At 36.1% G+C, this 18,415-nt stretch overlaps 2 protein-coding genes across 3 annotated transcripts; one reads left to right on the plus strand and one right to left on the minus strand.

Moving 5' to 3' along the window:
* Positions 1 to 5,349: 5,349 nt before the first annotated feature.
* On the plus strand, positions 5,350 to 11,947 carry LOC140851707 (agamous-like MADS-box protein MADS1). Of its 2 annotated transcripts, none has more exons than XM_073243757.1 (6): positions 5,350 to 5,489; positions 10,056 to 10,120; positions 10,302 to 10,401; positions 10,686 to 10,727; positions 10,813 to 10,854; positions 11,633 to 11,947. In XM_073243757.1, exons 3-6 carry the CDS (start codon positions 10,309 to 10,311, stop codon positions 11,825 to 11,827), a joined length of 372 nt encoding a protein of 123 aa, XP_073099858.1. In that variant the 5' UTR covers positions 5,350 to 5,489; positions 10,056 to 10,120; positions 10,302 to 10,308; the 3' UTR covers positions 11,828 to 11,947. The 2 variants fall into 2 exon arrangements, with proteins under 2 accessions (XP_073099858.1, XP_073099859.1); XM_073243758.1 differs by having other exon boundaries at positions 5,367 to 5,489; positions 10,059 to 10,120.
* Positions 11,948 to 13,106: 1,159 nt separating this feature from the next.
* Positions 13,107 to 15,447, minus strand: LOC105051649 (putative pentatricopeptide repeat-containing protein At5g40405). Its single transcript, XM_010932171.4, has one exon. It carries the CDS (start codon positions 15,368 to 15,370, stop codon positions 13,313 to 13,315), a length of 2,058 nt encoding a protein of 685 aa, XP_010930473.2. The 5' UTR covers positions 15,371 to 15,447; the 3' UTR covers positions 13,107 to 13,312.
* Between the last annotated feature and the right edge of the window lie 2,968 nt (positions 15,448 to 18,415).

An 18,415-nucleotide genomic window follows, 5' to 3' on the forward strand; every position in this document is an offset into this window, starting at 1 on the left:
GTGCTCCCTTTACCTCTGCATGCTCTAGTAGTCTGGTGGCCAAAGGAAATTTATCATCTCTGACATAATGAGTCTGGGTTGCAAAAATCATCCAGGGTCCAAGTTTCTAGAAAGAATAGGCATTGTTCAAGTAGCTTTGCAGGTGAATAAGCTTCAAAGTAGAAGATATGCCAGTTTTGTTCTTTCCGCAGACTCTAGTAGGCCATTGAAACTAGGCAATGCCATACAGGCTTCAGAAGAGATCTAGATAGTTATTTATGCTAGCGTGTCTCTTCAACGAACAATGGAAGAGAAGGAACCGACACGTGTTGCAAGATTGGCTTCCAGAATAGTTGAGCGTATAAGTAATCTAAGAGGAGATGGTTTCTGTCCTCTTCTTCTTCATAAAGAATGCAAAAAAGTGGAGCTGGAAAATACTTTTTTCCTTGGATTTTTTGCTGAAGGAACTCTGTTATTATGAGAGATCGAGGAAGCTTCTAGTTAGCTTTTGCAAACTGAGCCTCCATGATTGAAGAACTTATAACAATTATTAACTATGAAGGTGCTTCCCCATTTCCACGGCTGTATCAGGTTCTATTGAGACTTCCACCTGGTTGAGTCTCCCTGAGAGTTGGCGGAGTTCCTCTTCACCTCTCTCGATCATAGATTATCTCGAAAAAGGTTTCTGAAATCTCCATTACTCTAAAAATCAGCCACTATGCTGCTAGGTTCCTGACATTAGTAGAAACAAGTTAGAAATGCTAGTTTCAAAGGTTCCTCTCATATCCATTGATCGTGCCAAAATGCCACTTGTTTGCCATCCCCTATCTTGAAGGTTACTCAGAAGTTAGATAAGAAATGGACCTTTAGGACGCTTTCCAGGCCTGTAAGAGATACCTGAGATCCTTCGAAGGTGTTGAAGTTGGAGGTTTGTTCCTGATCCTTGAAAGTGAGTCTCACTACTGTTTTCCAATGGTAGAATATTGATCTCATCTATTTCTTTTATTTACCGTCTTTCACGTCACTGAATGACAGGCTATGATAAGGTTGAGATGAACACTAGTGTCACACAGTAGCATGGATTTATAGGTGGTGGAAATAATAGAATTCGTCTATATAAGATGACTTTTTATATAGTTTTAAGTTATTTAGGAAACATATTGTGTATTTAACTCAATATTTTTCTGAAAGATCGATTACTATCACTTAGTTAGGTAAGAATCTCAAACTTTGTAACTAAGAGTGTGGCAAGATCAAGACATACACTTTTTATTAAGCTTCATTATCATTATGTTAGGGTTTGATTATTGTAGAGAACTACATGTGAATTTTTTTTAGCATCGTCTTATTTGATCTAGGTAGACTAACTCCTTTTTAAAAATATGATATATTCAATGTACCTATTTATATGCTTTCTTAATCTTGTTTTCCAATGACGACTTAATAATGTGTCAGACCTTTGAAATACTGACATGAACTATGACATCCATTCTTATTCCTTCTATCAAATGAACAACAAATCTCAACCTTGTGCTATAAAGTCCTCAACCTTATACATCCACTGAAAATTTAAAAATAAAATAATGCGTCTCAGTGAAAAGCTTAACTTGATATTGAAGAAGGTATGAGCCTATCTATTGGTACTAACAAGTAGCAGATATAAGATATTCAGTCTTTCTTTCTCAGAAACATCTCGTATCAAAAGTTATTTATGTGATATTCCAATCACCTTAAAAAAATTCAGACATCTATATAGATCCCTTTCTTTCCACTTCGTGCCTATAATCTTAGATTGTATGGATTTTTATAGAGATATAGATATTAGATGGAAGAGATATCTAATATGTTGCACATTTTCTTTATATTTTTATCTATTCTGAAGAATATTTAAGCTTCAGTCCTCATCTTACCTTGTCTCTAAGGATATTTGGTTGTGCAAGTGGATTGAAAGTGACTTTCGGGTACTTTCTAAAAGTAGCATTTCAAACGTCATTTTTCTAAAAATAAGCACTTCTACTCTTTGGTTTGCTGCAAGAATTTTAAAAAAAATACTTTGATGGCTTTAGGTGCTTGATTGCATGGTGTAGAAAGTCAATTCCAACCATTTTGGATGTTTGGTTAGTTTTGATAGTGAGATTATCTGTTTTTAGTAAATTAGTCTCCCCTTTACTAATTATAGAAATAAAATATATTGTAGAACACATATTGATATATCAAAATATTATTATATTATCAAATATATTCAGGATATTTAATAATATTATATATTTCTTAGTATGTAACGATACTATAAGAATGTGTTGGATGAATACTTAAATACTTAAATAACATCATATATTCATGATATATCATCATATTATTTTTTTTATTCTCTCGATACTTAAATAACATTTTTAATTATATCTAATGTGAACTTGACCATACTTCGCTTGATTAAAATAATAATTTTGAAAACTATTGTTAACCTCTAAGTAGTTCCAAACTAATATTTATTATAAATTTATAAAAATAATAAAATATTTATTATTAAAATAATATTATTTACTATGGCTTATATTGGTCTTCAATCCTGAAATCATTGATTACTAAAATAAGGAATTAAAATAATCTTACTTATTAAACATATTATTAATTATTAAGTAAAATTTATTATTTTATTAATAATTATTTATATTTTTTATATTTTTCAAGTTGGCATCCATGAAGTCGTAAGCAAACATTTCAACAGTCAAAGTTACATACCTAAAGTGAAGATGATAATTAATCAAACATATAAATAAATTTTTAATATTATTAAAAATATAACACATCATGAAGAAAAACTTTAAATCCCAAAGCCCAATGCATGCATCATTTCAAATCTTTATATATCTAATATAGTAATAAAATTAATTTACAGCAGATCAAGTATAAAGTTTATTGCTTCATAGTGCAGCCGCCGTATAGTCCTTTTTTTCATTTCTTACGTAGAACTAAAAATAAGTAAAAATAAAAGACAAATGCAAACTAAAAAAGAAACAGTAAACTATGGGGCTCACATAGCTTGGATAGCCCATGATTGTGAGAGCTTTTGATCATTGATGATGATGAAAAAATATCTATGTTCCTCATATCAACTCTCTCCAAACCAATCTATGCATCATCACCCCATAGGTGGTGGTTCCAATGTCTACCACACATGCAGCCATCAAACTAAATAAGTATAGAAGTGATAAACATAAATTTTAGCATTACAACAGCCTATAAACCATTTTACCATTCACATTACTTATTGGCTGTCAATTAATATCCAAACAAGATGATATACAAACAAATACCAAAATGTTGTCAACCTATCAAGATATATATATATATATATATATGTAATATTTCATGACAAAAAAGTAGAAAGCTACTTCACTTCTGTTTCAACATATACCACCAATAAAGTATACATAAATAATGTATCCATAGCATAGTCAAATCTATGAAAAAGCTGAAAGAAGACCTCATGTTCAAACTAATAAATAGCAAAATGATTAATAAATATGAGTATAAGCAACAAACCAACTATACAAATCCATGTGCATATAAGAAGATCATTGAGTCAAAGTTTGAAAGTTCATGTCATCGAAAGCCATTAAAAGAAACCTCTTAGGTAGCTCCTCCAAGAGGCTAACTACTTAAGCTACTCGGCATTGGATCATATATAATTTGGTGGTTGTATCAATTGCCATATATATATCCTTCTAAGTTGCAACCATGTAGATGACTAATAAACTTATAAAAAAGATATTGAAGATCATATTCACAACTATCATCATAACTTATGAACCAAAAAAAATAAATATATTTAAACCATATAATCCATCACCAAAATAAATCATAATAGTAATATTGTAATGGACCTGTCAACAATTATGGAAGCCAAATAGTCAAATAGAGGTGAAAAATCCATCACAGATGAAAAATATTTAGTAAACAAAATTAAAATATTGCAAAGATAAAATTTTATTCTATGATATAGATATATTCACCAAAATTATTGCTAAATGAATGCATAATAGAAAAAATCAACCATCTTCTCCTTCATTGCTGAATGAATGCTAATTCAAAGCACAACTCCCTTTATGAAATCAATATAAAAAAAGCAATTTAAGGATGTATTTTTGTCTCTAAAAAGTGCGAGATATAGGATAGGATGTTTAGTATCCTTTAGACATGGTTAGTAGGCTTACACTAAGTATTTTAAGGTTATATTTATCACTTATAAATTATAATTATTTATTCAACAAGAAAAAGAGTTAATGATGTTGCAAATAAGGCTATACTTAAGTAATTGCATGCCACTTCTAAAGGAGAAAGTTCCAATTGTGAACCTTGAGAGGGTTTGCCAAATTGTTGGACATGGATAGTTATTCCATCAATTCTTTCAACATTATTATTTTTTAAAAAAAGAAAGAAGTTGATGTCTTTGTTTTAGGACTTCTAGTAATTATATTTATGAATCATTTTAATATCTAAGTACAGTATATTTTCATTTATATGATCAATAGTCTCCTATTTATTTGTATAGATAACAAGGTCCAGATACTCTACTTTCAGATTTGTTATAGCTTCTTACTTCACGAATTAAATTGAGTTATGTTTATTAACATTTAAAGAGTTATTTTAAAATTTATATCTGGAACAAGCCTCCTAGAGTTCCAACATATAAATGATGGAGTTTGCTATTTATATTTGAAGACTAATATTAGTGATGCTAGATATCTTGTTTAGGATCATCTTATCTAAAATCCTAATAATCTTGTTTATGACTTGTGAAACATGATGAGTCAAGTGGTTCTAAGTTCAGCTTTTTTATAAATAGATTCTTTTGATGTTATGCAAAGGTATAATATCCAATTATCTAGAGATTCTTTTTTCCATCTAGTGTGACATGCATATGAAAAATATTTAATGTTTTAGTCATTTGTTTATATGAATTTGCATATATCAAAAGAAGCATTTTTTCCCAAAAAAAGAGTAAAAATGATATTATGGAATATGTAAACAAGTAGAATGGTATATATTTAGAATTAGAGTAACATTATAAAATTGTATACAAATTTTATTGCATAAAACCCTATTTCATGTAATAGTAACCTTCATACAACATTTGCTTCTACTGCTGTTGAGAAAGTTGTACCATTTGAGCTATATTTCTGTAAACTAATTGAGCCTAATTTAAAAAATTTGAGTGCCAAAAAAATCATATTTAATCACTTGTTATGGTTGATTTGGCTCTCTCCTCTAGGATTCTTCAGTCCACCTCTAATTTCATCATTTGATACTTACTCAAAGCATTATCTAGATAAATTAAGTGTGATATTTTTTATTCTTTATTGATTTATGTTATATAGAAAGAAATATTATATAATGTAGATTAAAAGCATATAATTTTTTTCAGCATCAAATCAACCATTGAGAGGTACAAGAATGCATGTGCTGATAGTTCAAATTCAGGTGCTATTATAGATGTTAATTCTCAAGTAAGTAGATTTTTCTCCTTCTGCTTGTATATTTTTATCAATTCTTACTACACTGTTATAGGTTAGCAGATTAGCATCATAGAATTGGTAGATGGATTTGTCCATCTTTTGCATCAAGAAGTAGCTTCTATTATTAATAGACATTAATGATCATAATTTTTTATTATTATCATTTTCACATATCTTCCTCAAATATCTTGAAATGTTATGTTCAATTTCTATTTCTCTTTGATAGGGTTTATCATTTTTAACTAAAACTATTAAAATGGGATCAGAAAACTTATCATTCTATACATTTGATTTTTATGTTTTTAAAGAACAAATGATAAAGCTTACCATAGTGTAATAAAGTGTGAGATGGCTTATTGGTTCACAAAAAATTTCAAGCAATGTTTTTGTATTATTGTTAACAGAGTCAGTTCAGTTTACATCCTTTTCACTTGAAAACTAGAAAGCACTACTTTCTAGACTATTCCTGATGTTTAGTTTGAGGGCAAGCAGATGATATACTATATGACCTTAGATGCAATTATCCTTGATAGCCAACTGTGGCATGTATATAATTTGAATTGCAAGTTATATTCATATATGTCTAAGTTTGATCTTTTGATGGAGTTGTGATAAAAATCATAGTGTAAAAGAATATGAAAAGCTAATTAGTGCCTTATGCAAATACTTTGAGCATTGACAAGAAAAACCAGTGTAAAATAATATTATGATTTTGCATTTCAATGACTCTTTATGGTATGACTTTAAAAATAAGTGTTTTCATGTGGTATTAATATGTAGAACTCGTTTGGTTCATGGGAAGAACTTTTCTTCCTAAAAATTAACTTTCAAGTAACTATCCAAAAATTAACTTCCAAAAAAGTAACTGTCTGTTACTTTCTAAGAATATAATTTTGATATGTTTGGTTGACCATGAAAAAATAGCTTATTTTAGAGTGGCTTATATTTGGTTGAACATCCACTTCTTGAAAAATTTATACAAAATATCTATTATACCCTTAATAGATATAAAATTATACATTTTTATTCCTAAACTTTGTATAAATAATAATATTATATTTATATTTATATAAATATAATATTATTATATTATAACATAACATTAATATGATGCTAATATATATTAATATTATATTAATATATTAATATAAATACTATACTACTATTCATAAAATATTATATTAGTATAAATATTAAAATAATATTAGTATATTATAAATATTATAATATTTATATCAATATAAATATTAGGATAATATTAATATTATATTATATTAATTTTGTAAGATAAAAAAAATAGAGACTTGGTATATATCACTATTTAATATTTCATCCTAACCATCTATTGATATTTTACAAGATCTTAATTAACTATGGATCTTAAAAGGATATTTTTGAAAAAAATATCATTAATTTCGAACAAAAATCATGTGGGGCAGGCACTATAGGACAGCATATGAGACGGGCTTAATAGTTTGCCATGTTTCTCTTAAAATTAATCTTAAAGAATAAGTCTAAAAGTTAAAGACTATTTTTGCTAACAGAGTTATTAGTCCTATGATTAAGGCATTTTCTTTCTTCTTTATTTTCAATACATACTTTTAGCAATACATACTATATGACCATATGATGCACACTAAATAAATTAATCATCAAATAGGTCAATACATACCTACAAATAAATCGATATATAGTTTTCAAATTATGAAGTTGACCAATATACAGTATATGACCAGATGATACATACCATAAGCTTTTGTGATACATACCCAGTAACAACCCAATACATATCTACAGTAAATTAATATATAGTTTGTCAAACTTAGTATTCACCAGTATACAGTACATGATTAATTAATATACACCTAGCAAAATATTCATCCGACATCCTAATACATACCTCTAGGTACAATGATGTACAATTTTCATGAACTTTTAAATGCCAAGATCTTAGAAAAGCAGAGAGATTTAGAATAGGAGAAAGGGACTCGAAGAAGATCTCATGGATAGAAGAGATGGTATGTGGGGTTTGAAAGAGGAGAAAGAGACTTGAGAGAAAGACCTTATGAATAGGAGAAATAGCTTGACGAGAAAGATAATGGATGGAAAGGCTTGATGAAGAAGGAAAAAGATATGGATAGTCATGAAGGATCTCTCTTAGGCATACATTTTATTTTATTTTTTATTTCAGTTATGGAACAAATGTATTCCATTAGTAGGAGAAATCCAATTCCTATTTGACTTCTAGATTTTTTTTTTCTTAAGATGCAAAAGAAGAGAAAATATGGCATGAAACTAAGCCCACCCCTTATGATGATCTATAGTGCCCGCCTTATATGATTTTTGTTTATCAATTTCCATCCCATGAGAAGTTCCAAAACCTACCTCCCCTATAGATTTCCACTTTCCATAAAATGTGGGAAGTATCTTCCCATGGAAAGAGATTTTTCTATTCTTTTTCTTCTTATAACTCCAACCAAATAAAAGACTCCCTCTCTACTTCCCAGAAATTACCTCTTCCCCTCTTTATTTTCCATGAACCAAGCGAGTCCGTAATCATTGTAACTATGTAATGTGGTGAATTTTAACTAAGGTAGATGATGATTAAGGGTTTGGAGATCTAAAAATAGTTAGGTTTCAATTCGATTAGAGAATAGGCATGAGCTAACAAAGGTTTTAATTTGTCTTGAAAGGATGAGGTTGCTAGGGTGTAGGAATCCATGCTTCTTAGAGGGTGCTTGAGCATGTCTATAGCCTGTTATGAATGTACCATAATGAAATGCATATTTTTTTTAGAGTAAACGAGGGGAGTAAGGGACTCCCGTTATAGATTTGTTATAGAAATACTTATATATACAGACATGGAAAGGGGGAAAACGTCAGAGGTGTAATTTTTAAGGATTACAGGTCGAATGGTTCATTGGAAAGAGAGTTACGACAATGAAATGCATATTAGAGAAGGTAAAAATATTACAGTCATCTCTGAGCAATATAATTTGAAGAAAAAATTTTGAGGTCACGGCCAGTATAGCAGAGATGGTAGGATGGTCAAAATTTCAGTTTGGAGAAAGCCATTTTCATCTTGTGGTTCTGCTGTTGTCAAAGCAATCAACTACTAGACTGCACCACCAGATGGTAAGCATGCTTTATGAAAAGAAAAGTTGAGCTATGAAAGTTGATGTAGAACCCTTCCAATAATGGTTGTGAAATTAACTAATTGAAAACAAATTCTATTGAACTATCAAAAAAAAAAAAAGATCACTACTGGAAGGAGTCATATTGTCCATCAGATTAGATTCACTGTTAACAAGGTAACAAGCCGAATGCCTAAGTCATTACCTGGAGCCAACAGCAGTCTGAAATCCAAGGATTTCAATAAGAACTTTGTTATTGTTTGATTATCGAAATTCTCCATTTATGGCTTCATAATTGGTTCTTGTTTTTTAATTTTTTCAGTTGTGGAGGATATGTGTGAGAACCCATAGGTGTGTGTTTTTCTGGGTGGTTACAATATGCCTCCATGGTTTGAATCCGAGACTTGACATGGACATTATGAATGCAAGAAGTGCAACTATCAGTTGGCAGATACCAATTAGTATATTCATATTACTAGTAGGAAGTCGTACAGCACCATGCTTTCATTTGGCATTAGCGCGCCGCGCCCTTTCCAGCTTAATAGCTTGCGGCAAGTATGATGAGCATCCAGCGGCTTGTGAGACAAGGATTATGCTACCAAGTAATCAATAGTCCTTTCTTTTCTTAGATAAGAAAGTAGATAGCTAGATATAAAAGAGTGAATTGCAACATTGAAATATCAAAGTTAGTTCACCTGGATTCCTATTTTTAAAATATAAAGAATTGGTAATATTGTAAAAGATTTTCGACCGGATACGGTTAGAGCAGACTGAAGACTACTAGAGAGACGTTCCTGCAAAACAAGTTCTGACCGAAATAGGCTCCGGCGAGGACCCTTCGACGATCAAATCAGGAATCTGACGTAACAAAAGAGAGAGAGAGGACGCGTGTGTGCCAACCATACTTGTGCCTTCTTGTGATTTCTTCTCCTCCTCTTCTGTTGCGCTAGATTTTTAACTTGATCGTCGAAAGATCTTCGCCGGAGCCAATTTCGATTGGGATTTATTTTACAGAAACGCTGCTCCGATGGTCTCCAGTCTGCTCCAATCATATCCATACGCAGTCAGAAATCTTCCACAATAGATAACATTAAAGAGCTGAAAAATTTAGCGACAAACTAAATGGAATACTGATTCCCGGTTCTCCCACTTTCATCTCAGAAAAACTCATTCAATAGTTTTTGGTGAATACCAATATTTTCATTATCTTACATCCTCCCAGAAGAAACTAAAGAAGGCATGTCTGTGATTTTCTATGACCTCTATTTTCACTGGATAACAAGCGGCCAAGAAAGAGAAAAGAATACATAAGCATGAGCAATCCTTCTTGCAGAACACTGATAGCACCTTCAAAAAAAAGAATGAATGAATGAAAATTAGGGTTCATCTGACTATCTTTCTATCTTTGATGATGTGAATGCAGCAGTATTATCAGCAAGAATCAGCAAAACTGCGCCACCAGATCCAAACATTACAAAATGCAAATCGGTACACCCATTATCTTAAAACTAATTTGAGTTAGATATAATGGGAAAAACTCCAATATTTTCAAGGGGAAGAAAAAGATCTCTATTGAAAGAATACATAATTTAAGGTTACTTCTAATGAGCAGTCCACACCCCAGATGATATAGCATACTACTGCTAATTGTATAGCCAGTTTTTTCCAGGCACTTGATGGGTGATGCTCTGAGTTCTTTGAGTGTGAAGGAACTTAAGCAACTTGAAAACCGACTTGAAAGAGGCATCACAAGGATCAGATCAAAGAAGGTACTCTACATAAGATCATCACTGTACCATTTGATTCGCTAGATATGTTGGACCTTTCTATTTAGAGAGTATTAGAGGATGTAGAAAAAATCTACTTGACCAGCTGAGCAAGCACAATGATATTAAACTTTTGGTCAACTTTATTTTTAGTCATGTAAAGCTTGGAGACATTGTGAAAAGAAATTTTTAAGCGCACAACATTTAATCTATTTAGAAGGATTACATGTGTGAGTGTCCTTTCGTATATTGGTCCCAGCTAACCTAGTTAATTTTTCTTTTAACAGCATGAGCTGTTGTTTTCAGAGATTGAGTACATGCAGAGAAGGGTAACATCACTTCCCCACAATCAATGGTTCTTCTCTTTTGTTTTTAGCTGTTCCCTCCTGAGTAATGTTCCTTTTGTAACTTCAGGAAGCGGAGCTTCAAAATGACAATATGTGCCTCAGAGCTAAGGTAAGAGCAACAAGGAAGCCTCTTCTAAACTGAAGAACTCGATTCTACTTTATCATTTGCTTGATCTTAACAATTAAATAAATCAAGGATTTTAACAAGCCTGAGACCAATAATCTTTTCTCATAGGCGTAATATGGAATACAATACATCACTTTCTTGTTCGGTTCAATCCTGACAGAAAATGGTACATGAATTTGAATTGCAATCAATTGACAGTCTCTGTGCTGTAGCCTCAACTGAACTGCCAAAAATCATAAGGAAATAAAACAGTTGAAGGACCAAAAGCTGTAAATGAGACAACAGAGGATTCTATAGTTTTTCTCAGATGAATTCAAGTCATTCCAGACACTGGTTATTGCCCCACAAGCTGTAATGTCCAACACTCATGCTAGACAATCAGGCAGCCAAGGCATCGAGTATCTTGATGGGCGCAAGAACTGATTTCACTAGTTGCAGGTGTTCAGCATGAAATCATTACTGAAAAATTGGAAACTCATAAAAGTACCTGTTTTCCCTGCAATTAGTTCCAAAGTTCTCCAGAGAGTTTATCCTTTCCCAGTTTTCAGGTCATGGAGGTTGTCTGAAAATAATTCCCCGCATGAAGTATATAGAAGACTTAAGTTGTAATAAGTGGTCCCCTGTAATCCTCAATCTGAGCTTTTTGCTCTTTTATGAACAGAAGCCCAAGAAAAATCACTAAATTTTGACTAAAATATTAACTAGAAGAATTCTTCAGGCAACCAATATTCTACCTCTCATAATCATTTGATCTATTCAGATTGCAGAGAATGAGCAAGCAGCACTGCAGGTAAGCATTGCACAAGAAGGACCTCAGTTTGATGCTCTTCCAGCATTTGATTCTAGAAACTACTACCATGTCAATCTGTTGGAGGCTGCAACCCATTACTCCCACCAACAAGATCAAACAGCTCTCCATCTTGGGTATGAAGCAAGATCTGATCATGCTGCATAGAGAATTACTCCAAATATGTTTCCTGGCTAATGGTGTGTGTGGGTTTTGATCATATGATCCTAACATAAGACTGCCTATGGTGTATCAGAATGGTCTCTTGGTAAACTGTCTTTGCCGAAATCATGTTGCATCTTGATGTGCTTTTACTTTGATCATATAGTTGATTGTAAATGACCATTATAAACCATACTAAATGGGTTTCTTCTTGCCAAGCTACCAAGCCCGGTGATGGCAAGGCATTCTTGGCATGCATGCCCTGGACCATTTCCATGAACAAACCAACCAGATCATGAACAATATGTAACACCCCAAACAGTAGATAGAAGAGTTCATGCCTAAAGAGGGATGAATGAAAAAATCCAATCAGTAAATCAATGAACAGAGATGGAACCAATCTTGTTCTGCAATTTAAGATAAATTAGACATATAGATAATACCAAATAGAACATCCAAAGATGATCAAAGCTTCAATGTGACAAATGGAAAACAGGGGGAAAAACTACAAGGAACCAGAAACTGTCATCAACATGTCTTGTATGAATAGGGACTGCTTTATAGAATCAACAATCCTGCAATGAAGCTAATGTCTCCAAGGTGTCCAAGCCACAAAGCATATACTTTTGACTTGTTGAAAAGCTTTAGGTAGCGTCAAGCTTACTCATACTCATATTACTGATTATGAAAAATTGTAGATGCAAACATATTGCTGTGGTTAAAAGGGGCCAACTTACCAAGCTGGTAAATACTCTTAGTGGTGGTGCTAGAGACATGGGTCGAAATCCCACCTTCATTAAAGTTTCAAAGGTTAGGTGTCTCTAGTGAAGAACAAATCCCCTGTTGGCTAGCCCATTGCCTATGGGCCTCTTCTGGCCTACCCCATCCCTGCCAAGCCCCCAGCCCTACACACCACCCCCACCCCCACCAGAAACACATAGAGAGAGACAGAGAGAAGAAACCAAATAAAAAACAAAATAGAGTCGTCACCTGGGCCAGCTTGCTGACAAATAAGGATTACCTGGTTACATGGAACATGGAATATAGCAGAGATGAGATGCTGAGATTTATCCTCAGCAGCACTATGAATAAAAACTGCAAATTAAGAGTGTCAAAAAAATTTGTTAAGTAATTTTAAGCAACGTTGATAGGAAAGAGAACATTTGGTCACATGCCATAAAAGCTAAAACAGGCTCAATTATGAGTACAAATTGGTGTAAAGCTTATTTGCTATAAATAAGCTTAAAACTATGATAAATTGTTAGCTATAGGAACAGACATAATAGCAGTTACAACAAAAAACTCCATTCATGGTGGGTTTGATGTTCTGTTGCCAGTCCATCATATTAATAAAAAAAAAGAAAAAAGAAAATGAAAACTCAAACTACAAAATTACAAAGAATCATTTGAAAACAACTGAAAATAAACGAGCATACATTACTTCATCAAAGCAGATTACTTCGAGTCAGGAACCATCATCTACTTCTATCTTCACCAGTAATCCTTGCAAGAACAGGTTCCATCTCTAAAATGGTGGAACCGGTTCCGATCCCTAACAATTATCTCTCTCTGAAATAACTTAGCTATAAATTTTGTTGCTTCATGGCAATCACTACAAACTCTAAGGTTCTTCACCACTCGAATTGGCTCTTTTCCCCTTGTACTCATAAGCCCGAAAGCAATCGCAATCTTCTCACTATGATACATAACTGCATTCTCCTTCTCCTCATCCTCTATGTCATGAAGCACAGAATCTGTGCTTGGACTATACCCAAGTTTCCTCAATTCCTGTTCAATCTCAACCAGAAAAGTATTGATCTGTTCAAATTGCGGGTGTGAGGCATCACCAACGACAAACTCATGAATCATATTATTCACCTCGATAGAACTACATCCAGGTACTTTTTGCACCCCTCTTTCGATCATAATCTGCCTACATCTCTCCACATCATCCCAACGCTTTGATGATGCATACACATTCGATAGAAACACATAATTAGCACCATCATCAGGATCTAACTCTAGCAGACGTTGCGTCACCCGTTCACTTAGCTTAGCATCCTTGTGTATCCGGCATGCACGAAGCAAACTCCCCCAAACCACAGAGTTAGGCTGAATGGGCATTGTTTCTATGAGATTTAAAGCTTCCTCAACATATCCGGCCCGGCCTAGAAGGTCAACCATACAACCATAGTGTTCAATCTCAGGCTGTATTCCATAAACACCAAGCATTCGAGAGAAATATTTCTTGCCTTCGGATACTAAACCTGAATGACTACATCCTGACAAGAGCCCAACAAATGTTACTCCATCTGGCTTAAATCCTCCCCTCCTATCCATCTCAAGAAAAATTTCTATGGCTTGTTCTCCATAACCATTCATTCCTAATCCCGCAATGACCGAATTCCAACAGAACACATTTTTCATAGACATCCCATGGAAGACTTGAAGTGCAGCCTCAACACTCCCACACTTGAAGTACATATCTATAAGAGCATTACCCAAGACGACATCAATCTTCAGTCGATGATTCCGGATATAAGCATGAAGCCATCGACCCATACTTAATGCACCCAAGTGAGCACAAGCAGATAGCAAACTCACCATGGTGACCTCAGTAGGCCTCACATTCTCCACTTGCATCACCTGAAACATCGAAAGCGCCATAGCAAATTCCCTATGATGAAGACACGCTGAGATCACCGTATTCCATGTCACTGAATTCTTCGCCAACCCCATCCTATCAAACAACTCCCGTGCCATCTCCAGCTGCCCCATCTTACAATACCCATCAATCATCGCATTCCATGAAACAACATCCTTAATCGGATTCCTGTCAAATATCTCACGAGCAGCACGAACATCATTCTGCTTGCAATAGCAAGTGATCATCGAGTTCCAAGAAGCTGAGCTCTTCTCCGGCATTGACTCAAACAGTCTCCGCGCATCGATGATGCGCCCGTGACTACTCAACGCAGCAATCATTGCATTATTGGCGATAACATCCCTCTCGGGCATTTCCACAAACAGTTGCTCCGCGGCGTTCAAGCAGCCAACTTTAGAGTATAAATTCAACAAACCAGTGAGTAAGAATCGATCGGAAGCGTGGCCGAGTTTGATGATTTGGCAATGGAGTGTTGCGACGGCATCGGAGGGGTTGGGGAGAGCGGAGAAGTGGCGGAGGAGGGTGGTGAAGGTGGCTCGGTCGGGGGAGATGTTTTCTTGGAGCATTGCGCGGTAGACGGAGAGGAATCCTGGGGGCGGAGAGGACTCGGCGGAGGAGCGGAGGAGGTGGTTCCATATGGAGGGTTGGTGGTGGGGCTTGGGGAGGTGGCGGAGGAGAAGGGAGGAGTTGGAGAGATTGTAGGTTTGGATGAAGTGAGAGATGAAGTGGGAGAGGAGGTTTGGATTGGATTGGAGGCGAGGATTGGTGAGGATTTGGGCTTGGATTTGTTGGAGTTTCTTGAGGGTCGGGGGTGGAGAGAGGAGATGGGAGACGAGGTGGTCAGGAGAGAGAAAGGACTGGAAATTTCTGGCACAAGAGTTCATGAAAAGGCACCTCCGCGCAAGCAACCAATTGTAACGAAAACGCGCAGGGCGAAGGGTAGGTGCAGGAAAATAATATTACACCATGCGGCAGCGGCCGTGCACATCGTCAATCACAACCGCCGGTTTCTAAAGGCCCACCTATCAAAAACTCACATTAGTATTATCACTGCAGTGATTGAATGGACGGCATATAAGACCATATGATATATACTGCGTAGGGTATACTCTCTCTCAAAAGTAATGAAATTATACAGGGTCCGGTGAAGTAAAATTAAAATTTTTTTGACTATGATATGATAAATATAAATTAAAAAAAATTTAATTAAAAATATCTAATTGAGTTTAAACTTAAAAATAACTATCCAGTTAAGTTTCAAATAAAAAATTCTCCTCATTTGAAATGTAACTTAAAAGCAACTATCCAAATGGGATGAAATTATCCAATTACTCTTGCAGTTATAAAGCAATACTACACTATTATAAAGTAATACTATATTATTATAAAATAATATTACATTATAATAAAAATAATACTACACTATTATAAAATAATACTATACTATTAAAAAGTTATACTACACTATTATAAAGCAATACTGTATTGTTGTAAAGTAATACTGTAATAAAAGAATACTACACTATGATAATGTAATGCTACTTTATTGTAAAAGAATACTACACTAATATAATACAATAAAGTAATACTATATTATTATAAAAAAATACTACACTAATGTAATGTAATACTACCTTATTGTAAAAGAATAATATACTAATATAATACAATAAAACAACACTACATTATTATAAAGAAATACTATACTAATATAATATGATACTACTTTATTTTAAAAGAATACTATATTATAATAATATAATACTATAGTATTTTAAAGGGTATAAAGGTATACGGATAATTTCAGTCAAAATGAATAGTTGCTTTTAACTTATGTTTGGAATGGATAGATACTTTTACATAAAACTCATTTGAAGAGTTGCTTTTAAGTTGAAAATAAAGCTGGAAATTTTTTTCTAGTTCTCTATATAAGTTGCTCTATGTCATGAAGTGAGGCATTTGCAAGACAAGAAATACATCCGTTTTGCAATTATATACTTGATCTCTTTTTGCAAGTTGCCATTTGTTTATGTCAATTTTGCATGGCTAGATTTATTTGCTTTGTAATCTTGGTAACTATCACAGCATCAAGATACTATTTGGTATCGCTTGAAAGTTTGCAACTTCTATTATTGGTGCAAAAATCCACTTGCGCCGGAGAAGCTGGAGTCGAGGGAGTCGCGGTCGCCGTCGGGACCTGCAAAGGAAGTCTAAACCGGAGGTGGGGTTGCTCCGGCAAGACCCTCCGACGCTCAAGTCAGTTCTCTGCCTCAACAAGAATGGAGTGCTCGAACGGAGAATTTAGCAGAATTTTGAGGTAAAAAATAAGGGGCTTATCGAATAATGTATCTGGGGTTCCCATTTTATAGACGGAGAGGGCAACAGATTGATAGCGATGCCTGTAACCGTCCGGTAGTGGGCCGCCCAGAGTCAGGAGGATTTTATTGCGGAGGGTAGTGGAGTGGGATCGTGGCTATCACCGTGACTCGCCACGTGGAATCAGTTACGGGGAGTGGAGCGGCATCCGCTGTCATGACTCGTCAGGGGGTAGTGGAATCGCACGGGATCTGCCGCAGGGAGTGGAGCAGAATCGTGGCCGTTAATACGGCCTGTCAAGGAATAATGGAGTTGCGTATGGGTCCGCCGCAGGGGTGAAACAGTATTGTCCGTTACTGTGGCCTGCCAGGGGGTCCAGACTTGTCGGTCGAAGTTCGGTTGGAATTGGTAGCGAGGTCCGGTACCCGTAGGAGTTTGGGCGAGGTCTTCCCGTAGTTAGAATGGAAGACGGAGTCTGACTTCCGTAGGAGTCCGGACGAAGTCTACTTGCAGTCGGGGTAGTGGACGGAGTCCGGCTCCCATAGGAGTCCGGACGGAGTCTCCCTTGCGGCAGAAGTCGTGGACGGAGTCGGTCCCGTAGGAGTCCGGGCGAAGTCTTCCTGCAATTAAAGTTAAAGGTGAAGTCCGGCTCCCGTAGGAGTCCGGACAAGGCTTACCAACAGTTGAGGTTGAGGATGGAGCCCGGACTCCTACGGATGGAGCCCGACTCCCGTAGGAGTCCGGGCGGAGTCTACTTGCGGTTGAAGTCGTGGACGGAGTCCGGCTCCCGTAGGAGTCCGGGCGAAGTTTCCTCGCGGCAGAAGTCGTGGACGGAGCTCGGCTCCCGTAGGAGTCCGAGCGAAGTCTACTTGCAGTCGGGGTCGTGGGCGGAGTCCGGCTCCCGTAGGAGTCCGGGCGGAGTCTCCCTTGTGGCAGAAGTCGTGGACGGAGCTCGGCTCCCGTAGGAGTCCGGGCGAAGTCTTCCTGCAATTAAAGTTAAAGGTGAAGTCCGGCTCCCGTAGGAGTCCGGACAAGGCTTACCAACAGTTGAGGTTTGAGGACGGAGCCCGGCTCCCGTAGGAGTCCGGGCGGAGTCTACTTGCGGTTGAAGTCGTGGACGGAGCTCGGCTTCCGTAGGAGTCCGGGCGAAGTCTTCCTGCAATTAAAGTTAAAGGTGAAGTCCGGCTCCCGTAGGAGTCCGGATAAGGCTTACCAGCAGTTGAGGTTGAGGACGGAGCCCGGCTCCCGTAGGAGTCCGGGCGGAGTCTACTTGCGGTTGAAGTCACGGACGGAGCCCGACTCCGTAAGAGTCCGGGCGAAGTCTTCCTCGTGGCAGAAGTCGGACGGAGCTCGGCTCTCGTAGGAGTCCGGGCGAAGTTTCCTGCAATTAAAGTTAAAGTGAAGTCCGGCTCCCGTAGGAGTCCGGACAAGGCTTATCAGTAGTTGAGGTTGAGGACGGAGCCCGGCTCCCGTAGGAGTCCGGGCGGAGTCTACTTGCGGTTGAAGTCGTGGGACGGAGCCCGGCTCCGTAGGAGTCCGGGCGAAGTCTTCCTCACGGCAGAAGTCGTGGATGGAGCTCGGCTCCCGTAGGAGTCCGGACGAAGTCTACTTGC

This window comes from Elaeis guineensis, chromosome 9, assembly GCF_000442705.2.
Source record: "Elaeis guineensis isolate ETL-2024a chromosome 9, EG11, whole genome shotgun sequence".
In the NCBI taxonomy this organism is placed as follows: Eukaryota; Viridiplantae; Streptophyta; class Magnoliopsida; order Arecales; family Arecaceae; genus Elaeis; species Elaeis guineensis.